The sequence below is a fragment of the Panthera leo genome, chromosome C2, assembly GCF_018350215.1.
Source record: "Panthera leo isolate Ple1 chromosome C2, P.leo_Ple1_pat1.1, whole genome shotgun sequence".
Lineage (NCBI taxonomy): Eukaryota > Metazoa > Chordata > Mammalia > Carnivora > Felidae > Panthera > Panthera leo.
In genome coordinates, this window is record NC_056687.1 from 78,561,458 (window position 1) to 78,587,509 (window position 26,052).

General features: G+C 40.4%; 1 protein-coding gene and 1 pseudogene across 5 annotated transcripts in view; both read right to left on the bottom strand.

Annotated features, from left to right (window-relative positions):
* Positions 1–15,023, bottom strand: part of TPRG1 (tumor protein p63 regulated 1) — a 122,966-nt gene extending 107,943 nt beyond the window's left edge. For 3 of the 5 annotated variants that reach the window (XR_006207348.1, XM_042955996.1, XM_042955998.1), the window contains exons 1-2: positions 14,899–15,023; positions 2,923–3,153 (exon numbers count right to left, since the gene is read on the bottom strand). Coding sequence is in view for 4 of the 5 variants with exons in the window: in XM_042955996.1 (XP_042811930.1) it covers positions 2,923–3,153; positions 14,899–14,934 (267 nt within the window). In the remaining variant the exon portion in view is untranslated. Of the gene's footprint in view, positions 1–2,922; positions 3,154–5,925; positions 6,040–14,898 lie in introns of those variants that run through there. The other 2 variants (XM_042955999.1, XM_042955997.1) reach the window with 2 other exon arrangements.
* A 3,961-nt stretch (positions 15,024–18,984) lies between these two features.
* Positions 18,985–19,110, bottom strand: LOC122199099 (annotated as a pseudogene).
* Between the last annotated feature and the right edge of the window lie 6,942 nt (positions 19,111–26,052).

The following is a 26,052-nucleotide window of genomic DNA, read 5'->3' on the forward strand; positions in this document are numbered from 1 at the left end:
GGGAATGTAGCCCTCACAGCCTTAAAGAATCCTCAAGTCTACTTTAAATTAATTAACAAGATTAGAAGTTTTCCCTCCCAAGTTCTTGAGAATGTAGGGTTTGTTTCTACATATCCGAAGATCTTTTTCACACAGACTGCAGTCATTGACTGACTTACTTCTAAAAGGGCCATGAATGCCACTGTACATTACAGTAGGAACAGCACTAGACTTACAGACAGAAGATACAGATTCAAGCTAGAGCTATTCCAATTAATATCACGTGGTTCAGTCAGGTCACTTTGACAAAGGAAGCAAAGGCAGAAGGAAATGGCAGATAAAATTAAACTTCCACCCTCAGCCCAAATACTTGGGCTCAAATACTTGAGGCAGTCAGAACCTCTGCCTTGAGGCAGAACATTTCTCTAGGAACTCCCCACTGTCTTAATGCTAATGCTTTGCTAGAGGGAGAAACCACCTTAGCTGGACAATAACTAGGCCTCCAAGATCCAGTAAGTCTTCTTTAGCATAGGAAAATCCTTTTGGAAACTTCCTCTTGACTTTACTTCCCCCAACTCCCAAGGATAGAATCAGTCTCCACTCCACAATCCTGGGGCAGCTCTTCCAGCCCATGGGTTCTGTCCGCATACTTTAATAAAACCACCTTTTTGCGCCTAAGGCATCTCAAGAATTCTTTCTTGGCTATTGGCCCATCATTCTAAAACAGCATCAACTTCACTCCCCTGAAACTTCAATATGTTTACAATAAACCAAGAGTGATGAGTCCTCCCCTGCCTACCTTACAGTGTCACTTCAGGGGACTTCACTTGATAAATTACATAGAGACACACAAATAAAAGTATCAATCAAACAAATAAGTAAAACCTCCATGGTGGCTTTAAACTGTGCTGATTTAGCTAAGTTAGAGCTACATTTTCTAGAATTTCCTTTCATGTCTGTTTCCAAATTAGAGTTGGCCACAAGAGATGTTAGTATAAGATTTGTAAGGCAGGAGGGAGTTTTTCCCTGTGGAAGATCACTTCAGACCACCTGCACTCACATTCACAGCTGCTGACCTCCAGGTTCATCTGATGCCAGGGGGCAGCACTTACAGCTATAGCTTCTTTTGCTGACAGTCAGACTTCATCCCTCACCTCCTTCCCCTGGGCTGGTAAGTGTGCAGCTCAGTGTAGAAAGGCACCAAGTCCTCTCCTAAAAGTGACTCACACCTCCAAGTTTAGACACGGCTGGAGACAGATACAGATTCCATTTTTTCCTCATGGGTTTTGCTTGCTCATCAGGAATTCTGAGTTGTCCATCCAGGTTCCAGTTTTCCTGTACTCCCTATTCCCAGTTCATGACTATGAACCGGTTAGACTATAGCAACTTCAGGCCCATCACTAGATTGCAAAGACAACAGGTTTGCAGAGACTTCCCAACCAGCTCTCATAACTGCATCACCTTCTGATCATGAATCTTACTCCATACCACTCACGGTTCTCTCACCAAACCGTGACTGATCCATCATCAGTACCAAAGATAAGACAACTTTAGGGGATGCTTTGATTTCCTTCACAGACTATCTTACAACTCAATTTTGCTTATTCAATTAAGTTCACATACTTTGGAAAACAAACCATATGCTTTACATATGCAAATCACACAAACACATAGTACAGCACCTACCATAGCACCTTAACACGTAAGAGTCGCAGAATACAGATGATATGGGTATATCGTACCTTCAAACATGTGCACGCGTGCACACGCATGCACACACACACACACACACACACACACACACACACACTGAGTCACTTTAAAATTTTATCTTAACCAAAGATGTTTTAAAAGCTACCAAATCAGGATTCATTAGTTAAAGCTTTATAAATAGTCACATCTTAGCCACCATTTACTTGTAAGACTGAGCTGAATTTTTTTTTCAAGATTTGTCCCAGGTACACTTGAAAAATGAGATGGTCTCTGTTGCCACAGTGTATAATCTCCAATTTTGCTGCCAATTGGCTTTAGCCTGTGAGCTAATACCTACTGTGTTAACAAGAATATTGAAGGACTGGGAAAGAACATTGATAAGTAGGAAGGAGAGTTCAAGAGAGAGAACTACTCAAACCCAGGAAGCACTATGTCCTTGATCCAAATGCTACAAGTTCAAAATATCATTTTTTAGGAGTGCCTGGGTGGCTCAGTTGGTTAAGCGTCCAACAGGCTCAGGTCATGATCTCGTAGTCTGTGGGTTTGAGACCTGCGTCAGGCCCTGTGCTGACAGCTCAGAGCCTGGAGCCTGCTTGGAATTTCTCTCTCTCTCTCTCTCTCTCTCTCTGCCCCTCCCCTGCTCACGCTCAGAGCTCAGTAAAGGAGCTCAGCTCCAGAATGCAGCCAAAGGTTTGGGATTTAAAAGTCCCTGCTCCCACAGGGTAATATCATCATCCCCCTGTAGACCCTGAGGTTCAACTCGTTCTCAGCAAGCCTTTCCACTCCATCACCCACATCTTTTTCAAACGTGGAACAAATACCCACTCTAGGCACACAGCTTTATATTTTAGCTGCTTGGGTTTTCTCTCTATAGATCATTAATCTGTGGAGGTCAGATTTAACCTGAACACAGGACTGAGGAACCAAAGATCCATCGAAAGAGACTGGATGACCCACTTCTCTCCCATACGACCTGGTTATCAAAACTAGACCCCCTAACTTCTCTGAAATTCAGAACCTTCACCTGTAAAATGGGGATACGGATACCTACTTCATGGTTTCTATGACTATCAGATGAAATAAAAAAATGTGAAAATATCTGGTAAAACTTGTGATATAGATAGATAGATACATAGATGGATAGATAGATAGATAGATAGATAGATAGATAGATATTAGAATACTGTAAGAGAAGTCTTATGTAATACTTCAGAGCACCAAAAAATTTACCCGTGTAACGAAGTACTTCCGTGAGACATAAGGTTGGTGATAAGGATTGGGGTACAGTGTTGATTCAGTCACACTTGGCTGCCTTGAAATACGGCTTGGCTCTGGGTCCTTGCCTGGGTCCCCCTCCTCCGTGGACAGTTGGTCAGTCTCAGAGGGTTGGTCATCTCCCTCTTGCTTCAGAGACACAGGCTGGAATCCTTCAAAACTCCCAATCTTTGACATTTTTTCTGCCTAAAACAAAAGAAGAAACAATCTTCTCATTAGAAAAGAAAGGGGGAGAAGTGGCAGTGAAGGGAGGAGTCACCTATGTCAAGGCTAAGGCAAAAAGTCTATTGTGTGCAAATGATGTTCCTGAAACCAACCAAGGCAATGAATGTAATTCAATGACAGAGATTCTATTTACCAGCGCAGAGAAGCAAGGCCCTCCAGACAGAGAAAAGGAGGCTGCAAGTAGGTCCATTTTCCCACCTTTTGTCCCAGGACAGGAAGCTGAGTATGTAGAAAGTAGTATGAAATAATTACCAAACAATTTATCTTCAAGATTTCACAGTATTTTTGCTTCAAAACCTCCCAAGCCTGTAAGCTTATTTAGCAGTTAAAAGCAATGATAACACACCTTCTTGTGTGCTGCTTGGGTAGTAATAGGGCACAAAAGAACTTAGAATTGAGCATATTTTTTAACTGAAAAAAAATGCAATTATAAAATTTTATATAAGGAAATAATTTAGCCAAATGCCCAAAGACATCAGTATGGAAGGTAGTTCATCACAACATGTGTCCAATAGCAGAAAAAGATGCCACTTTATGTTTAATAGCAAAATGTGTGTAATAGCAACATTAGACACCCATACAACATTGTATCTGATACCAAGAGAATGGAGTAAAACTAAGGATCCGTCAGTAGGGAATTGGCTAAATAGGTTATACCATAAAGTGAAATATAATGTAGTCATTAAAAATGTAAGTGCATATTTTTATCATGGCAAGATGTCCAAAATATATTCTTAATGGAAAGCAGTAAGCTATAAAACATTACCTATAATTTTAGTCAGATTGGTTAAAATAATTCAAAAAATATATAAAAAGAAAGAAGGAAGGACACTTGGAGTTGAATATATGTGAAAGGGCGGACCTACCCCGACCGACTCCATCTTGTTCTGTGTCCTCCACTGAAAGGAACAGCTTTGAATCCAAATGACAGCCCTGCCTTAGTTTAAAGCTAGGTTCTCTTTTCTGCTTATTATGGATCTTTGATAAGAAATACAATTGCTGAGAAGTCTGTTTTGCTTGCTGTTTGCTATGAGCATTGTGAGACCTTTCCTGATTGTAACCCGCTGTAGAATGGGCTGTAAAACTTCCTAAATGTAGTCTGATATGTAATGGAATGAGTGATTGTATACAAACTAACCGGCATTTCTCGCTTCTGTAAACCTGCCTGCTTAGCACATTCCTCACCTACCCCCTTCCCCCTTTCTTCCTCCCGCCACAAGTAAAAAACCTCCCCTGTGCTATTTGTCTCTGTCTATAAAAACGCTATACCAACCCTATTCGTGGCCTCTTGTGTCACCGGCGACGAGTGCGCAGAGGACCAGGTTCGAACCTGCAATAAACGACCCTTGCCGCTTGGCTTTGACTTACGACTCTGGTGGTCTTTTGTGGGAGGTTTTGGAACTTCAGGCATTACACCACCTTGACCACGCCTACTCCCCTTGAGTAACTTCCCGATCAAAACATGCCCCGCGACCTGGGTAACAGGACTCCAACCCTTCCCCAGCCAATCGGCCAAAGGCACGACCCTTCCCCAGCCAATCAGGAAGGGTCACCAGTGAGAAGTTACCTCACCAAATGCCCCTAGACCCCAATAAAAACTTTGTGCTTTTGAAACTCGCTCTCTCTCCCCGGCATCTCACTGCTGCTTCTGTTGGTGCAGGTAGGGGATTGAGCTCGAGCTAGCTCGAATAAAGGCTCTTTGCTTTTGCATCAGACTAGGCTCCCTGGTGGTCTTTGGGGATCACGAATTCTGGGCATAACAATATGTACACATGCATTGTGTGACAGATTAGAATAAGTCTAAAAAAAAGTAAAATGGGGGCACCTGGGTGGCTCAGTCAGTTAAGCATCCGACTTTAGCTCAAGTAATGATCTCACAGTTCATGAGTTCAAGCCCCGCGTCAGGCTCTGTGCTGACAGCTCAGAGCCTGAGTCTGCTTTGGATTCTGTTTCCCTCTCTCTCTGCCCCTCCCTTGCTTGTGCTCTGTCTCTCTCTCAAAAATAAATAAACTTTTAAAAAGTAAAATAGAATATTAATAATGGTTATCTCTGGATGATAGGCGGTTTCAATTTTCTTTCTTTAGAAACTTCTCGATGCTTACAATGATTATATATGACTTAATAAAAACAAATTTATTTCTATTTTGTAAATATAAAGCAAAATTAAAATAAATAGAAAGCACACGCTAGCCTAGTAAACAGTATCTCTATACCAGGTCACCGCTTCCAAGCTGAAGCCAAATAGTCACCCCCTACTATGAGCACACGGTCCATGCTACATGAAAGGGGGGTTTTGTGCCCAGTCTCACCGTGACTGGGAATGCTCTTATTTTCAGAGCTGCCTCAGTGTTCCAAATCAGACAAATTCGGTTTCCTCTGTGCTTATGAAACACCAGAAAGTGAGAAACAGCCCCTATCACCAGCATGTTTACATTCATAAAATTGGAATTACAGTATTCAAGGGAGGTAAAAATAGTATGAGCACATAATTTGTTGCCTAAAGCTGGACACTTCTGAGCATGAAAAGGGTGTTATTAACAATTATATCAGAAGGATAGGAGTAAACCAGGATTGCCCCTGGCAAATGTGGACAAATACAGTCACCCTGAGGGGTCTGGATGCAGGAGAAAACGCAGCTGGTTAGGGGGCTCACCAGAGAAAAGCCCTCCCCAGGCCATATTCCAGGTTCCCCCTCCTCTGAGCCTCTCAGCAACCCTAGAAAGATGATTGTACCTGCCTCTCTCTGGGGATCACAGCATTTAGGGGAACCACCAAAGGCACACTCGTATAGCAGCACCTGGATGCCCACCCAGGGCTCCTAATCCTGCTTCCAGTCCATTCCAGCAGGCCCACTGTGAGGCAAGCTGGGTTACAGCAGGAAGGCTTCACGGAGTCTTCAGTAATGTTTTTAAATTAGAAAGGTAAAAGGCAGAGACCGGCCCGTAAGAAGTACAAGGCACACCTGAAGAAGCAGGAGGAATTGTGCGCCTGCACGTGTGCGCGCGCGCATGCGCGTGCGAGCGAGCGAGCGCAGAGAACAATCAGTGAGGCCCTTCCGCCTCCCCGGAAGGTCTGCCATCTCTATCACAGGGGCTGTTGGAAGAGTGTGTTTCTAGAGTTGCCTGTGACCTGTGAAGGTTTGTGCCTTTGGGGAAGGCAAGCCTGCTTCTGTATTTGCCACACTCTTGCAAACACTGCCTAACAACAGACATCTGCAGAAGGCTCCTGTGCCTGGAAAACAGGGGGAGGACTTAATTAGCACCACTTCCTCTCCCTCAGGCTGTCTTCTCTGGAAACACTGAGCGAAGAGAATCCGAGCAGTTTTGAGAGGGAGCTGTTTGAGATCCAGGAAAGAAGGAAACTCAGCTCCAGTTCAATGCTTACAGCATGAGTAGTGGAAAATGGAGCCCAGCCGCCTCGATCCAGAACGCTTCTGGCTCTGCTCCAGTCATGGGGACATCTTTGCAAGGACAATGAATGTACCTTCCTCAACAACCGCCCCAGTATGAGAGCCCGCACATATGAGCAACCCACTCATCTCCTTACCACCCGCTGCCCTGAAATGTTTATCCCCAGTTCAATAGATAATGCTCTTTGAACCCTGCACAAATAGACTGTATATATTGAAATACCAAAAACACATTAAAACAAAACAAATCCAGACAAATTCAAAGGTTTCCACTTGTAACAGACCTATCCAAAGCCATTTATAACTGAAAAAGATCATTTTTCCCTCACGCTCCATTGAAACTTAAGTGCTAATACACAAGAGAGGCAAACTAGCACAATTTCTAAAGAAAGCAAAGAGTCAAGGCTTAGAAAAAAATTATGTCCATATTTTTGACCTAATCTCATTCCTGGGAATTCATGTAAGGAAAATTATTCTAAAGAAGGGACTGCAATATTAATTGCTGTATGTAAAACCAAAAATCAACAGAACACCTAACAGCCAAGCAATTACGAAGTCCAGCAAAGTGATATTGTGCAGACATTTAAAATAACATGCATAAGCACTGTGGCAGCGTGGAAGGAAAGGATGGACCTTCCCAGGTGAAAAAAAAAAATAAGCCAAAGCAAAAAACAAAGATTTTCTCTAGATACGATGATATGAATATTTTTACATTGGTAAGGACCAGAAGGAAAATATTTACATTTATTGAAGTAGTTGGATTGAAAGCAAATTTTTGCATTAATTTTTTTTAATTGTGTTAGTGCTTCTTTTGCAATAAAAAATAAAATGTTTAATAAAGGTGTTGATTCACACACTGTGGAGCTTTCTCCAGTGTAATCTGTGCCGTTCCCCCCTCCCGCAAGGACAAGGAGGGCGAGGAGAGACAGAGAGACCACACAAAGAGCAGACCAATCCAAATGGGTATGTGGCAGGTTAAACAAGCAAGGGAACTTACATGCCAGGTTGGTCTAGGGCACCTCAAGATGAGTATATCTCTGCATATGCCCGCCAGAATCTTAAAAGTTTATATATAGGCCATACCTGGATTCGTTCACCTACAAAATCAACATGGACTCAGCAACACTTTACTCTCTCCAGGTTATGTCCTTCAAGTGGCTCCCGCTGTGGGAATGGTGGGTGGAATGTATATTTCAAGGGCAAGCGTGGTGAGGAGCTTTGGGTTGCCCTGGGGCCAACTTGTGGGTCATCCAAAGGTCATGTCTTCTCGATGACCTCTTCCAACATGATGCCAAATAAATACCTAAAGAAATGCTATTCTTCTTTCAGATAGTAAGAATTCTGTATTTTTCAGCTGCCTGCAAATTCAGAGCTGCAATTTAATATAGTGTTGAAGTAAATAACTTACTTCTGGGTCCCAGTCTATCTGCCTCACTTTATACATGCTTTAATCTAGGGGCTCCTGGGTGGCTCAGTTGGTTAAGTGTACAACTTCAGCTCAGGTCATGATCTCACGGCCTGTGGGTTCGAACCCTGCATCAGGCTCTGCGCTGACAGATCAGAGCCTGGAGCCTGCTTCCGATTCTGTGTGTCTCTCTCTCTCTGCCCCTCTGCCATTTACGCTCTGTGTCTCTTTCTCTCAAAAGTAAACATTAAAAAAATTAAAATTTAAAAAATTATACATGCTTTACTCTATCTCTCTGCGATGTTTTCTGATAATAGTTCAGAAGCATATAGGGCATAAATTGTAGCTAGAGAATTAATGTCTAGTCCAACTTCATTTTGCAGATTTTGGAACACGGAGTGGAGGGACTTGCCCAAGGACACATGGCTACATAGAATCAAAACATGACTCCTGGATTCTCCTTCACTGCTTCAAGTTGCAGCACTTAGAAGAAAGCAGAGAAGTAGTGATCACACTTAGGCGTTGGTAAACCGGAAACACTTTTGCCAAATGTCTGGGTCAGTCAGTCCTGCTTTCTTCTGGGATGGGAGAAACAGCTTCTATGAAGCAGGGCTCACCGTGTGCTTCTCTGGCATCAGCTGGTACCCAGCCCCCAGCCCTGCAGGCTAAAGCTTTCTCCTCCACTTGGCGTCAGTCTGACTTATCCATTAGGATCTGTGAGGTGTGTGCCTGGGGTCCACAAACCTTTTAGGGGTTCAGGAAATGCTTTAATTTTAAAATCAGAAGAGGAAAAATTAAATTTTATGGTCAAAAGAAATGTTTTAATTTTTTTCTCATGTCAGAAAAGAAGTGAAGTTTGTAAGAAACCCAAAAATTTGGTTTTGCCTAAAACCAAAAAAAAAAAAAAAATGGGGGGGGGGGGTAAGGGGGACTATTTAAAGTCATCGAGATGTAGGTTTTAATATTGCTAATATTATGGTAGAGAGGTTCATAAACGCAAGAGTTTTAGGCCCATCGAAATATTAACATGGCCCTGAATCAAATCTATATCCCACTACTGACATTCCCTGCTTAATATTCTATTCCGGGGCTCCGTCCTAAACCATCAGAACTAGAAACATGCCCCACCCCTTCCAGTGCTTTCCAAACTCTTTATTCTGGAAGATTCTGCTTCACAGTATATTGAAAGATTTCTGTCTTGTGGACAAACTGTGCAATCTTCAGATAATTATTTTTGCTTTATTAAAATCAAAGAGAGATCCAGAATAGTAGACCCCAATAAATATTTGTTTTTTAGAAAAGTAGATAAATAGCTATAAGGAGAACTTTTGATCAGCTTAAAAGAAGTATCTGGCCACACTGGCCACCACTCAACCAGAGGCAAAGGCGTTAACAAAGAACAAGTTGAACATAACAAAGAGTATCACAGACATACCAGTAAAATGAATAGAGATACCAGTAAAACTCAGAGCTGTTTCATGGGGAACCTCTTTTCAGGGGCCATGCCTACCACTCTCCAGCACTGCCTTCCCCTTTTTCCATCAGCTTGTAAGAAGTCCTTCTTGGCTCCTGGCCCTCTCTGCCTCCCTGGCAAGGCTGAACAGCTGTTTCTCCTTTACTTTCTCTACTTTCCCTGTCTTCTGTCTCTGTCTCTCTGTCTCTGTCTCTCTCTCCCATATATATATATATATATATATATATATATAGGAGACATGTATATATCACATATATATACACATATATATGAGATATATACATGTATATACATACATATGTATACATGTATATACACATATATGTGTATATATACAGCTCTCCATAAGTCTCATGGGATTTTTTATTTAACCCCAGGCAATGCTGTCGCAGGTGTCTTTGATTTCCACAAAGCTTTTGAAATATTAATAGCTACTTGAGTATCTGTGTTACTACCTCTCTGGATCTTCAGGAAGACAGAATGCTTAGTTAGGAAACACTCATATCTATTAACTCCTGCATCCTGTAAACGAGGAATCAGAGACCTAGATGGGTTCTGGGTCCCCCTGACCCCCACTCACATTCTGTCTCTGTCTCTCCATCTCTCTCAACATAAGTAAACATTAAAAACAAATTCATGGTTTGCTACCAAGAACTGCTACCTCTTGCAGGTGACGTAGTCCTGAGCTGGGGAGGGAGTGTGGGAGTAAGTGCCTGTGGCTTATGTTGCTTTCAAAGAAGTCAACTTTTTTTTTTTTTTTCTGATGGTGACATGTCTACCCACCAGAAAGGGTTAACATTCTCGAGGCACATCCCCAAAATAACAATCCACTTTTAAGTCTGACATTTTGTAAAGGTAATTTATGTGAATTTATATGTGCAGCTTTCCTGAGTCTCTGCGAGAACAGCCAAGGGATGCGCGGTGGATAAACAGTACTCTAACACCTCAAAACTCCAACGAGGCCTCCTCTGTGCCAGCTGAGATAAGAGAATTGGCAAACACGTCTTCACAATTTCACATTTTGTACGTTAGTGATAACATGCCAGCAGGGCTGTTCTGTGTCCTGGGGAAAAGTTGAACTGATGCAGGGTCTCTTCCCTCCAGGCTGCCCCCCCCCCCCACCCTGTGTCCTGCTGCCAGTACTTTCATTCAGCAAGGGGGTGGGGGAGACCCAGGGCCAGCATGAAGAATGCATCCCCCCGCTACTCATTCACTGGGTAACCCTGAGGAAGTCACTCCTCTTTCTGCACTGCAGATTCCTCATCTATAAAATGAGAGGCCAGATTTATGATTTGCATAAATGACTAGCCCATTTCAATCAAAGCAGTCTCCTCCTCTGGTTTTGGACCCTTCTGAAACTTTCCTCTGGGGAGAACAACATATTAAAGTCTGAAAACTGCAGGAGGAATTATTTCCAAGTTTCCTTCCAACTCAATCACCCTGCAAGTTTTGATGGGCTTTTCTCCAGTACCCAGATTCTGTCTCTCTGTCTCTCTTTCTGAGACAGAGAGACTTAGATTCTAGATCTAAGTCTAGAGAGGTTGCTCATATATGGTTTCCCCCATCTCTTCTCGATTATATGACTCCCATGAACATGGTAGTTCCCTTGTGATTCACAGGTTGTGGTGTCAGAAGAAGAGAATTGTGACATCATGAATTTGGGTGTTCATTGTGGAAACTTTGGGGTGTTTGTCCTCCAACTTCCTTCTAGTGCAAATGGCTATCTACCTTGACCAGAGCTCCTAGGGACACCCACTGGGCACCTCAACCAGGTCAGGACTGGAGACATGCTTGAGCCCCAATAAGTCTTCTCACATTTCAGAAGGAAAACATGCAGAGGTTCACTGAGCCCCTCCCACAAAATATTAATTTTTCGACGGGGTTCTTCAAAAATGTATATGGAAAAGAATCGATAAAGACAAAGATATTGAATAGAGAACTTTGTGAGATTACAGATCCCTTGTGAGTCCCTGAGATTAGCTTCCTTGCAAACTTCCACAAACATTTCCACCACACTTCCATCTGGCGTTATGGTAGGGCTTGAGTTTCTGACTCATAGCATTTATCTCACTGTTGTGTACCCACCATTACATCTCTGCCTTTACTCCTGGGCTGTAAGCGACTCTGATCGCTTCTTTTCCATATACATTTTTGAAGAACCCCGTCGAAAAATTAATATCTTGTGGGAGGGGCTCAGTGAACCTCTGCATGTTATAGCCTGCACTTGGCATGCTCATGGTACAGAACAGGCACCGATTACAAGTTCTCAAATGGATGTCCTGCTTGTTTCTCTGTCAGGTCTGAGATTGAAAGGCAAGACTTACTTACATCAGATCCATTGCTGCTGGCACATTCCTCATACCTCATATATGAATGTTCAGTAAATGTAGGCTCAGTAATGAAGCTCTGTGTACGGCATGAATGGTAATATCTTCTGGACACACACATACAAAGACACACATGGAAATGCATGCCACAGAGGTGCCTGGGCGGCTCAGTCCATTGAGCATCCAACTTTGGCTCAGGTCATGAATCATCTTATGGTTCATGAGTTTGAGCTCCATATCAGGCTCAGTGCTATTGTCTGCACAGAGCCCACTTCAGATGATCTGCCCCCCTCTCTCTGCCCCTTTCCCGCTTGTGTTCTCTCAAAAATAAACATGAAAGAAAAAGGAAGGAAGGAAGGAAGGAAGGAAGGAAGGAAGGAAGGAAGGGAAAGAAAGAAAGAAAGAAAGAAAGAAAGAAAGAAAGAAAGAAAGAAAGAAAGAAAGAAAGAAAGAAAAAGAAAGAGAGAGAGAGAGAGAGAGAGAGAAAGAGAGAAAGAGAGAAAGAAAGAAAGAAAGAAAGAAAGAAAGAAAGAAAGAAAAAGAGAGAAATGCCGGAGTCTTTTCTCAGAGAAGCTCATAGTCTAGTGGAACATTGCAGACTTTGGTGATAGAGCCATACTAGGAGAATGTGCACAAATACTGTGGAAACAGAAGGGGGATTAGCAGGGGTGAGTGGAGAGAGGGTTGAGAGTGTGAAAAATTAGAGGTGTAGACAAAGGCGCCTCAGAGCTGACTGCATATTTGAGACAGGCAAGGACATTCCTCTCAGACGTGTGAGGTGTGAAGAGGGGTGTGTTCAAAAGATGGCAGGTAATATGGTGTATTGTAACTGAGATGCCAACTACTCGCCTCCAGCCCACACCCCTTGAGGAACCAGTAACACTCGGTTAAAACCTTCGGTCTCTGACAGGATGAAAGTCTTAAGTCTTCCTCACACCTCCTCTCTGCTGTCACCACACCTCCATCCCTGTTGGGACAACTCCCTCACAGCCAACCCAAATGCAGAATCAGGGCTGGCCCGGGAAGCGTTCCATTGCCCCAGACACTTTGTGAGATTAACAACATCACTACAGACTGAGAGAAGTAATGGAGAGGTGAGTCACATTGCATACAGTCCAACTTTGTACCATTCATCTGTGTCGTCTTTCTTTCCAGGGTAACAACTTCTTCCTTGTGTGTGCTTATTATTTGAAGGATATATATGTTTCATCTACATATCCAAGTCACCCAGGTTCTCCCCTTCAACACCCCAAATAAATGGAGTTCTCCCACGAACATAAACTCTGGAGGTAGTTATTAATATAAATCTGTACATGGATTTGTGAATCGTGGAGGCACTGGCTGGGGATGTACTTGAAAAAGCAGAAGGAAGTCAACCTAGAAGCCAGGAGTCGCTTGTAGTGACTTATCTCAGGGAGTAGCAGAAGTGTCCTACTTTGCAAATAGCCTGACCATGAAGAAGGTAGGGAGGGGACAGAAAAGTGGTAGAATTCTCCTCCTGGGAAGGAGAAGAATTAAGGCTAAAATCACCAGCCTTCCAACCCCCTCCAAAAGAAAGAAAAATATCAGCCTTCAAGGAATTGAGCAGAAAAAAAGCTGTTGGGTCATGACAATGTACTTTAAAGGGGCCCATAACCTCGCAGATATTTTTTTTCCACGTGCAAGTGAAAATGAAAGGAGCAGAGAAATGAAAACAATCAACGAACAGCAACAATTCGGCTTACAGCAGCCTCTTTTCTTCCCTCTGCAAAGGAAATAGGTTCCCTGATTTTGAAGCTGCTGATTCAGAAACTAGATGGTGACAGTGCTTAGCAATTAGAACAGGTCTCTTTCCCATTGATTGGGACATCCCAAAGGAGTGTGTGGATTATGTCACCAGGATTACTACCTACCCACTGTTGGTTTCAGTGCCAAAGAGCCTATGACCAGATGTTCCTGGCTGGGAACTTTAAGGAAGTCGCTCCAAAACCTGGGTTTCCTGCTAGGCCAACTGTGACTTCTCCTGTAAGAGTTTGTGAAATTCAGGGAGAGCCATTCATCCAAATGCTGACAACGGTATTTTTACCCCCCCCCCAAAAAAAACTACATCATTTATTATTTTAACGACATTTTTAACATAATAATTTTTATTAAAGTATGACATGCATTCAAAAAATCATAAATCTGCAGATCAGTGAAGGATCATTAAATAAACACACTCATGTAACATTCATGTAGGTCAAGGTATACCATATTATTGGCACATTGACAGGATTATTTTTCTCAAAGTAAATATTCAGTTGGTTTCATATGATGGAATCCATGACCACTGCCAGACATTTTAGATATCTAACAACACCCTCATTTTACAAATAAGAAACCAGACGTTCAGAGAAGTGACTTACACCTCAGGTCACAAAGCAAGTTAGAGGAAGAGGCGGGGTTTCAGGCTCCTCTTTCCTGGTCTTATTGTCTCCAATTCCTAGGAAGCCTTAGCTGACCTATGAGGAAGAGAAACCTGTTCTTCATGATGACTCCTTTTTCCAAGAGTCTGAGGTTAGCTCTCTCTTGGCTCCATAAAGCCTGTCTCCCTAAAGCTCAAGGAGCTGTCTCAGAGACACTGTTCTAAAGCCCACACAAACCATTATTTCCTCTGCCAGGGGCTCCTGGTATATATCTGACACATGGTAACATATTTGTTAAGTGAATTAACAAAGAGATTTCACAGTACCAACAGATGCTTCTCAAATTCTCCCTCTTCTATATCCACGATCAGACTGGTCATTTTGACCCATGAGACCTCATTTTGCCTGTGAGATGTCCTTTCCCTTTATTCTAAAGTAGTCACTGGTGAGGACCACTAACTGTGTCACATGAGGAACAGTAGAAGGAACTGGAGAAATTTAGTTGAAAAGAAAGAAAATATGGAAGACATCGACCACTCTCAATATCTCCAGATATCTAAAGGATTATCAGAAGGAAAAGAACACATTTCTTCCTTTCGAACCTATAAGCATAAGAAAGATGAAAAATCTCTTGTTTTACATGATCAAGCTTCTCAAAAAAATGGTCCACCATTAAGTGTCTCTACTTAATTTTATCTCATTCATACCTGAATCCCTAGAGATCTGCTTTTCAGTCTCAGCATATCTTTGAAGTACTCTCAACAAAGCTCCTCTGACAGAATCCAATAGATAGATACTTTCCATTCTTTATCTTCCTTGATCTTCTTTTGCACTGTTGATTGTTGATACCATCTTTCTTAAAATTCTTATTGCCTTCTGTCCCTTGGAACTACAGATTCCCAGTGTTCTTTCTACTTGTTTGTTCACTGTGTTTAGTTTCTTTCATGGAGACCCCACCACAGACACAAAACACATACTCATATCTCACAAGCTTATGTTTAACCATAATCAATAGATCTGACTGCCAAATCTGTATCTCCAGTTAGAGCTCTCTCCAAAGATCAAGTCCATCTAAATAACTACCTACTAGACATGTCACCTTTGTTGACTCACAGGTACTTCAAACTCACTTTATCCAAAGATGAACTCATCATCTTCTTACATGCCCCATAAACTTGTTCCTGTTTTTTATTCAAATCTCAGTGAATGAGATCACAGATATAGAGTTGCGCAAAGGCCAGAAAATTGCCTTTCTCTTCTTGCCCAATACTATAGCTCTTGATTCTTCAGTATCTACTGAATTCTTTAGTTTGTTCCACTCCTATTGCCATGGCCTTAGTTCACCTCTTGCAGATCATTATAAATGTCCTCTAACTGGTCTACCTCCAATATTTCTCTCAAATTTATGCAGCATACAGCAGGAAGACTAATCTTTCTGAAATACAAATCAGATTGTGTCACTGGCCACTTACCCTTCAATGCATCTCCACTGTACTCCAAATAAAATATGAATTCCTGAGCATGGTAGGCATGATCTGAACTCCTACTAACCTGTGGAGGCTCATGTCTCACCAAGTCTCTTCCTTCCTTTTTCTTTCTCCATCTTCTTCTCCCATCTTCCTTGCCATACCACAGCACTCATAAACTATGCTTCAGCCATACTACTCTATCTTTAGACTTATAAACCCATTAAGCTCCTTCTCATTTCCTTTATTTGATAACTCCCATTGCCCTTCTTGTCTCAACTTAGAAAGCAGCTAGAGGCTTCCCTGACCAATCTTGTCTCATGAGTTGCATGCCTCTCCACTGTTTCCCCATGTAGACCACGTTTATCATTATGACAGTACTTATCACACCATATTACAGCTACCTGTTAATGTGCATGAACTTTCACATCCTTCTCACTAGTACATAAGATCCTTGACAATAGGGACAGGGTTTTCTTACTGCGATATCCTTAGCACCAAGCAGAGCACATAAAAAGCATTCAAGATGTATTAACTAAACAAATGGATCAGTAATAAATATCTGTATTCCAAGGAGCACCCATGATAGAAAATGCAAAGGAAGTTCAGCTTAGAAAGTCTCTTTTCTCAGATATGATGGAATCAGACCTGAAAAGGGAAGATTTGAAAGCCTTTATTCCAAATCAGTCTCAGATTTACTGGTTCCCATAAGCTTAACAGGAATGGCAATTTAGAAATGCAGTTTTCCCTATGCTCTTTAGCCACCATGATCTTTTATCAACCAGTTCTCTAGTGATTTCCTGTAATTGGTCTTCATGAGTAGACTGTGAGCTCTGTGAAGGAATGAACCATGCCCTCATTTGTCCTCTTGGATGCCCACAGGACACTTAGCCCTCTGTGCAGGACAGTGAGCTCAGTCACAGCAGATGACACATAAGACATCTGCGTGACCAGAGACAGAGCAAGGAGAAAGTCACTTCCACCTCAAACTACCCTGACAGTTAGGTAACAAACATAAGAACCTTTCCTGAGAGCACTTCTAGGGATGGAAGGAGTAGAGGAGAGCTTATCCTGAAACCAAAGGGCAGTATGTGAGAACAAACACTTGGAAGGGCTGAGACAAGACCAGATAAAGGAGACTGCCATCTTAAAAATGAATACTGCTAACTTCTCATCTTGTTGGTCACCATAACTGAGGGACAGTCCATGTTTTAATAATGAAACATGCATTGAGGTCCAATGCTGAATGCGAAACAAGACATCAAATTGGACAAAATAATTTAGCTACAAGAAATTATTAGAGTATTATCATTCCAAGGCAACTCTGACCCAATTCCACTCCTCCTAGGTGAGAAAGTTAACACCTGGTACTCAGCTTGTTCTACAAGATGTCAAGAGGATCCAAGAAGTTCCAGAGAGCACCACCCAGAAAGAGAAAAGGCAAAAGAGCTAACGTAGAGCATTATTCTCCCATGTAAATAATGAAGGCCAGCATACAGGTATGGAGAAATGGGAACAGTTCTTTTTCAAGAGGGACAGTCAGACTCATTAGAAGATGATTTAAGAAAAGTGGATGATTCAGAATGCTAATGAATAAAAAGTTTAAAACCAGTTTGTATTAGCTTATTATAATTAGATAAGAGACACAAGTGAGGAACAATAGCATCTATCATAAAAGGCCTTTTCTCTTTCTGTATTTTAGTAAGAAAATTAAAATATATTAAGTATCTAAGAAAATATATATCTATATATGCACATGAGTAAACTCTATGTCCAAATGTTAGAAAGTAAAGATAAATGTATATTTATGTGTGGTCTGCTACATCCACTGTTGAAGCAATAAGCAGCATGACACAGAATAAATAGGAAATGCACTGAGAAAATGAAAGTGCTACAGGTGATATTCACATTTTCTTGGTTCTGTCAAGGTGTATCTCAAGGCTGACTTGCTGGGGAGGGATGCTCTTTGGTTTTGCTCAGCCTTTTGCAAATGTATGACTTCACTCACCAAGTGATGAAGTAGGGAGTAGGGACACAGACGAGGGAAAGACCAATCACAACAGTCATTAGTAGGTGTGGTCAACGATGCCATTTTCACATGTCAAGTGCACACATATATGTTGTAATAATACCTCTCAAGTTCTTTATCTGTTGAAAGCTGCATGCTGATGCCTGTCCTGCTTACTCTACGAGATTGTTTGTGAAGATCAAATAAAAACACTGTGAAAGTGTGGAGCGTATAATGGTGTGCCTTGATCTTGCATCTTTTGAAGAGCCATTAGTGTATTATCATAGAAGGAGGAGGGAGCAGTGAAATGATACCTGAGCAAGGCTTTTGGCAGCCCCGAAAGATGCCAAAGGAACGTGACACTGGCCAAAGCTTTTGGGGAAAGCTGACCCCTACCTTGACGAAGGCAAAGCTACCGACAAAATGTGGAGAGTGATAGTGAGGAGAGGCAGTGTGTATAGACCAGGGATGTGCCAGATCTTCCCAGGAGGTGATTGTTCCAACTAGGCCAGGGGACTAGATAGAAAATGAAGCCCACAGGGCCAGATTTTGATGTTGATTCTGCCAGAGTCACCCATACACACGCTTCCTGTGTCAATTCCTGACTCTAGAGTATCCTTTAAGAATATCAAAACAGTGAAAGAACCTCTGTGGCTTATGTAACATGTCCTACTGTGAATGGAGAAATTCAAGTGAATGGATAAGTCTGACCACTCTTAGAGCATCTCTTTTGAGATAAATGTCACCAAAAGTGGGTTGGTGCACAATGTTACTGCTTTGCAGTATCTCTGCATCTAAGAACTTCAACTGTGACACTTCATGGTGTTTGAAGAGTTTCCTGAAATGTCTGACATTCTCCAAAATATATTTCCTGTTAACCATGAGGGAAGTTCTATTTTCCCTTCTTAATGAACTGGGGACAATCTCTAGTACCCAGTACTATCCCTGTTAATATTATTTATCACTTCTTCTCTTGCATCCCACCAAAAATAGGCAACGTCAGGCTCTAATTGCCGTTAGTGTGTGATGTTGAAATTCTGTACAGAAATAGTAATTTTCCCACCAAAGCCTAGCCAGTGGATAAAATTATTAGAAAATGCTAGAGAGTAGCTGAAATCAACTCCCCCACTGGGAGTACCTGAATAGAATCTTCATTGTAGGAGGAAGCTTACATATGCTAGTTCCACATAACACAGGCCAGTATAGTCATCTCTAAGACTCTTACTTTGTTTCACTGATAATGTTATGTATCTATAGATTTAGGTCACATGATAAACAAAGTGAGATTAACCTGTACATCATTAGAAGCTGTGCTGGTATATCTGAACAAGGAAATAAAGAGAGATATTATTTAAAATAACTGATATTTCTAGCTATATTTTAATTAGCAATAATCGCGCCTCGGATAAACCTCATTGGCTACGATACTGCCACTGCGCAAAGCTTCTAGCTATATTTTAAACTCATCACCTTCCAGTGGCAATGCCAACCCCTTTTAAAAAATAACAATACTGTTTGATTCATAATTTATTTATGACAGCTAGTGTAGTTTAGATAGAATATTAGGTAGCTAATATAATATGTACTATATGTATTAATATGTACTATATATAATATATATATAATATATATTATAATACATATAATATGTACTATATGTATTAATATGTACTATATATAATACATATAGTACATATTATATCAGCTAACTAATATTCTATCTAAACTCTCTAAACTATCTAAAATACAATAGAAAGATATCCAGGTATATTTTTTAAGACTATGAATAGGACAGAGCATGATCTTAGTTGTTATAAATATAAAATATAGATGTGCATAAAAGAAAGTTTATAAGGATATCTAGCAAGATGCTAATATTGGTTTTCTCTAAATAATGAGATTATAGATTTTTTTCCCTTAATTACATTTTCTAATTTTCTACAACAAGAATTTTTTAAGTGTATTTATTTATTTATTTTGAGAAGTGGGAAGAGGGGCAGAGAGGGAGAGAGAGAATCCCAAGCAAGCTCTGCACTATCAGCACAGAGCCCGATGGGGGGCTTAATCTCACAAACCATGAGATCATGACCTGAGCCAAAATCAAGTCAGACACTGAACCGACTGAGCCACCCAAACACCCCTACAACAAAAATATTTTTAAGAGGACAAAATGGGAAAAAAAGGTATTAGTTCTAGCCAAAACATTTGAAAACTCAAAGGTTTTTTAAGCACACACATTTTCATCACAGCCCTCTCATCCTCCAGCACCCACCATCAAAGATAAATTGTTTCATACAAAAAAATGCATTCTAACTTGGCTCTCAGAAATTCTCTAAAAATTAAAGTCAGAAGAAGAATAAAATTCATACACAGATAGAGACTATTTTCTGTACACAGAGAGTTGGACTATTGGACAATGGCTTTTATCTGCCCAGTGATATGCAAAAGCTATATTCAGGAAGTAATATGATCTAAAGAATTGAGAGATGGAGAAAGATAGTATACCTCTTGGGCGAGTTTTATCACAAGAAGTTATGAAATCACTATGTAGGCCACAAGTTACAAACTTGTTACAAAAAATCTATAAGGGAAAATGGTAGGGGAAACATTTGTCTTAGAGAGCTAGGTCCCGTGCACTTAAAATGAATAGCTCCTCTGAGAACAAAGCCCTTAGTTACAAATGTACAGGACAGAGTAATTTGGCAGAAGTTACAGGTTTCCAGCAAAAGGTCACAGCATGGGATGTGAAGCCGGAGAAAAGGTATCAGTCCCCTTGTGAGGAGTGGCCTTGGGGAGGAGCACGGAGAGGAGGCTGTTGAGGGGAGCCATTCCATACCAACTGATCTTGACATAGATCACATTCAAAAACATTGGTCTGAAACAAACCAGTGAAAAATACTTTCCTTTTTATCCCTCCATTATACCAACAGATTTGGAGGTCATAATATAACTCATCTTTCTTTGAGAAGAGGTCAAGAGAAAATGCCTGGCCAAGGGGAATCCACATCCCAAAACACAGCCCTAAATTTCCTTCACACCTGCTAGTTTTTCAATGACTCTTCATGCTTCTCCCTGAAATGCATCCTCTCTCTTAGCAGAGATGAAATCACTTATATGGTATCAAACAGGTTCTTCTTTTCTTTTCCTTTCATGCTTTTTATTCCCCTCAACTTTGGCAAAACTTTAGTTCTTGTTTGTTTTCAGTTGTTCAGCTTCAATCCTGTTTGGGAACTTGGCCAATCAGTAGGAGTGGCTAAGCTACACAACTTAGCTTCCTCCACCAGAGCCTGAAAGATGTCTTTGCTTTTGATTTAAGCACAACTTTTGTGGGGGATGTGTCGAAATCACTGACCCACAACTCAGAGGCACAAATGTTTGAAGAATTAATTAAGTCAATCCTTCCACGAGACAATAGACAAGGAACCATGAAGACATAAATTGATTCATTTCATGTAATCAATTCCTGTATCAGGAAATAGACTGGCACAGTAGAGAAAACTTTGGAGTCAGACAACCCTGGGCTTCCATCCAGACTCCATAACTTGCCAGCTGCCTGAAGGTGGGTAGCAATTTAAGAATCCTTAGCCTCTACTTTCTCAAATGTAAAGTGGGTCCAACAGTTACCTTGCAGGACAGTATCTGAATTAGAAAAACTAATGGCTCTAAAGGCCTAGCAAGGTATCTCAACTATAGCAGAGTCTTAAAACATAGTTTAAAGGTTTGAGGAAAAGGAATCTAGAAGTCTAATGATCAATGGAATCTATGGTGGAGACATTTGAACAGTTGGGAACAGAGCATGAAGTAACTAATGATGGTGGGGAAAGCCTTATATGCTTTCATATAAGACTCAGACGGTAACTCTGAGTCCATTGTCTCAGGTGTGAGTCATCTCTTCTCTCCGGGCGTTGTTTTTTTCACATGTATAGGAGGGGACTGAACTACTTGGCCCCCATGTTCCCGACAGCTCTGTTAGTCTAAAACTACACACAGGCCTGATTTGGAGCCCCCATTCTAAATCCAAGTGGAGAGCTAAGAGGCCATTTTCAAAGCAGGTCAAATAGCAAAAATAACAAGGTTGGAATATATTTATTTTGATCACCTTTATCCCGGCACAAATCACAACTTTATAGTCCTTTACAGTCCTATTTATAGAGAATCACATCTTTTTTTTTTTTTTTTTTTTTTTTTTTTTTTGAGAATCACATCTTTAAGAGCACCAGGGATAAGAAATCAATAAGAAGAACAAGTTACTAGCTTGTGTTGGTTTTGGTTTTTAATGCAACAAGCAAGAAACACTGATTGGTGGGAACTTGAGAACTTCTTGCCAGGTTTTAGTAGTTGTTCCCTTCAACCAGTGAGGGTGTCACGTCAGAGAAGATGCCCTTGCTAGGCTGGGGCTTCCTCCTGCCCACCTGGCCCATTCAAGTTCAATTTCTCCTCCCACACCAGCCAACCATTATGTTGTGGGTCATGGTCTTTTCTCCACTCTCTGTGATGACCTAGCTATAACTTCCTGGATCCCTTCACATTGTGAAAGCTTCCATTTAGAGCTTATCTCACTTAGAACAAAGGATTTCATCTTTGTCAGTTGACACACGATGACAATTCAAAGATGAATCAAAACTAGATCTTCTTGTGAAGTTTAGAGCCTCGTAGAGAGGGTAATGATCTAAGCATTGATTCTAAGTTAGATGGGATTAAAATTAAAGACATTTATGGTATCAAATATGTGTACACACCCATCATGGAATATAATGCAATCGTTAGAAGTCATATGTTTAAAACAGTGAAATGACATATAAAAATTCACGGAATAGGGACACTTGCGTGATTCATTTGGTCAAGCGGCTGACACTTGATTCCAGCTCAGGTTGTGATCTCATGGTCATGAGATCAAGCCCCACATCAGGTACTGTGCTGAGCATGGAGCCTGTTTTGGATTCTCTCTCTGCCCCCTCCCCTTTATTCCCTCAAAATAAATAAATAAACTTTAAAATAACTCACAGAATAATTTTGAGTTAAAAAGCAGAGTCCAAAGCTATATACAACCTATGTTTTTAAAAAAAAAAAATTAAATGTTATATTATTATTATTGTTATTATTATTTTGAGAGAGAGAGAGAGAGAGACAGAGAGGGAATGGGAGAGGGGCAGAGAGAAAAAAACAGAATCTGAAGCAGGCTCCAGGCTCTGAGCTGTCAGCACAGAACCTAACGTGGGGCTGTAACTCAAGAGCCATGCGTTCATGACCTGAGCCAAAGTTGGACACTCAACTGACTGAGCCACCCAGGCGCCCTACTACAGTTTTATTTTTAAAACCTGAAATATATATAAATAAGCAAAGAAAAATACTAGAAATTAACATTGAACTGTTAAAATGAGCTTCTCTAGGAGGAGGAGGTTGTAAAAGATGTCACAGCATAAGCCTGTAGTCAAATATTAAATTGACATGAAAAGATATATTATTATGAAACAGAAGTTCAGATTATAAAATATTACATTAAAAAATCACCCACACATGTATTAGAAACACATGCACCAAAATGTTATGAATGATTATCTCTGTATGACTGGCTTATGGATGATTTTTACTTTCTTTTTACATTTTTCTAAATTTTCTTTTTTTGCATTGAACATATATTATACTTAGGATTGAGGGAAGAAAAATGTGAAAAATAATGTTTCAAGATGTATACCAAGTAAATAAAAGTCAGAGTTATAGGGTTATGGGTCAAAAGGACTTTACTGAAATATAAAAGTAAACATCTAGGACCTCAGAAAACAGTGGGGAAAGAAAAGAGGTAATCGTACAAGAAATCTCATCAAAGGTAATGGTGACATAGGGACTCTTATATTTACTGAAATATAAGAGTAAACATCTAGGACCTCAGAAAACGGCGGGGAAAGAAAAGAGGTAATCGTACAAGAAATCTCATCAAAGGTAATGGTGACATAGGGAGCTTGGAAGGGCTCCATCCTAGTCAGAGATCAGTATACCTGTGGGCTATGGAAATAGACTTGCTTCTAAAGTCCCTCTAATGGTTCTGCCCTACCTCTTTAAGGAAGTTTCGCTGGCTATCCAAACTCACTTGAGATATGGGTCTCGTCAACAAAATGAAGCATTACCAGCACCATAAGCTAAGTACTCCTTTCCCTCAGAGGCACTATAGGCTCCTCTAGGTTAGAAACCTTTGTGCTGCTTTGTATTCTACCCCAGTATCAACTCCCTATGCTCTCAAGAGAAGTATGCTTAATGAATGTTTATGGTATATACCACATGGGATATGGCAGTAGGACAAGGGCAGAGGAGCAAGGGGAAACTGAAGGTAATAAGACTAGCACTACCCAACACCCACATATGGCCTTGATGACAATGGTTCAAAGAGATTTTGATGACTTGACAATGTTCAAGTCACTGTATTGATAGAAGTTCATCTACAGGGACTGATGCTTATGATCATTTGGAACCACTGAACTCTTCTTATTATATTGCAGGTCATACACAAAAGCAAAGGAAGGAGAAGAAATCTTCCCCTAAGTCTACCATGCAGAGAAAATGAAAGTAGACAATTTGGAAGCATATCCTTTAAGACTTGTACTTTTATCTGTAGATAGTATCTTTTCTTTTACTTCAAAAATGAAGACATGTTGTAAATATTGTTTCAAAAGCTGCCTTTTACACTTAATATATGGAGTAATACATTGTACATACACACTTAATATATTGAGTATTGAGTATACTGTGTGCCAAACACTTGTCTTTAACTGCATTGGCTCATTTCAAGCTCACCACAGCCCTGTGGTCCAGGTATTAGAATTATCCTTTTTACAGGCTAGGACACTGAAACTCAGAAAGATTGAGGAATTTGCTCAGGGTCACACAGTTAGTAAGTGATAAGAGTTCTAGGTTGATCAAAGTTCTCTCAAACCTCAGGCCCTGTTTTGTACCACTATGCTAAACTACTCAGTTAATAAATAATTTCCTACAACAGGATATTACTGGCTGTGTAGGTTCTGTTATGCAATCACCTGTATTTATTTGAATCATGCGCTATTGTTTTTTATTCATGTTGCTGCTTTTTTACTTTGTTTTTTTAATGACTATGATCCTCATAGGTAAAACTTTTCAAAACCCTTCCTTTTTTCAGAGTCTAAGAGTTTTGCACTCTAAGGTGTTCTGTATACGTGGCCAAATTACCCCTCCCAGAAACGTTGTATAATTTGTCTCTGTAGAATATGAAGCTCACTTGTATGGGAAATCTAAAACAACAACAACAACAACAACAACAACAACAACAACAACAACAAAACCCTAAAAGAAAAACAAAAAACCATGTTCACAGATGGAGACTGGTAGCTACGAGAGGTAGAGGTTGAAGGGTGGGTAAATCAGTGAAAAGGATCAAAGGTACAGATTTCTAGTTATAAAGTAAACAAACCATGGGGATGTAATGTGCAGCATGGTGACTACAGTTAATAATACTTTATTGCATATCTGAAAGTTACTAAAAGATCTTAAAAGTTCTCATCACAAGAAAAAAATCTTGTAATTATGTATGCTGAAAGTCATTAACTAGACTCATTCCAGTGGTCATTTCACAACATATACAAGTATTGAACCACTACATTGTGTACCAAAAACTAATATGTCAATTATACTTCAATAAAAATAACAAAAAAAACCCCATATATCCAATTTTCCTGCATGTCAGGAGAGAACTTTGTAATTTAAAAAAATATATGTTTTGCAATTAATGGTTTCAATGAGTCCAATATTTGCTTTAACTTGCAATGCTTTACGGGTGAGATTGAAAGGTTCAGTGTGTCTGTGTATGTTTGGACAGTTTTATTAGCTTCACAGTTTTTGTCTTAACACAAAATTCTTCATTTTATTAAATACATTAATAATTAAACAAAAGTTTATAATGTCAACAGATCTTAATTATTACACCAGCTCTACTGAAAGTTATAGGTGTATGTAATGATGGTGTAAAATTTTCAAAATAGACACATCAGTTAATAAAGGTTTGCGTATCCCTGACTACAGAACAAAATGAACCACACCAGCTGGCTTCAAACATTGTAGGTATGATTGCCTAACTCGGTAATTCTACATATAAGAATATCTTGAACGTGGTACTCTATTTTTTTCCTGTGTGACATAGATTAATCTCCATAGTGGAACTGTACATAGTGCAAAATGTTTCACTTAATTAATTAATTTGAATGCATTTGGGGGAAACTTCTCTATGCCAAGCACTGTGCTGGGGGAAACAGAGAAATGGAGACTAGAAGAAAACCTGCAAATATGATTTCTATTCTTTTTTTTTTTTTTAACGTTTATTTATTTTTGAGACAGAGAGAGACAGAGCATGAACGGGGGAGGGG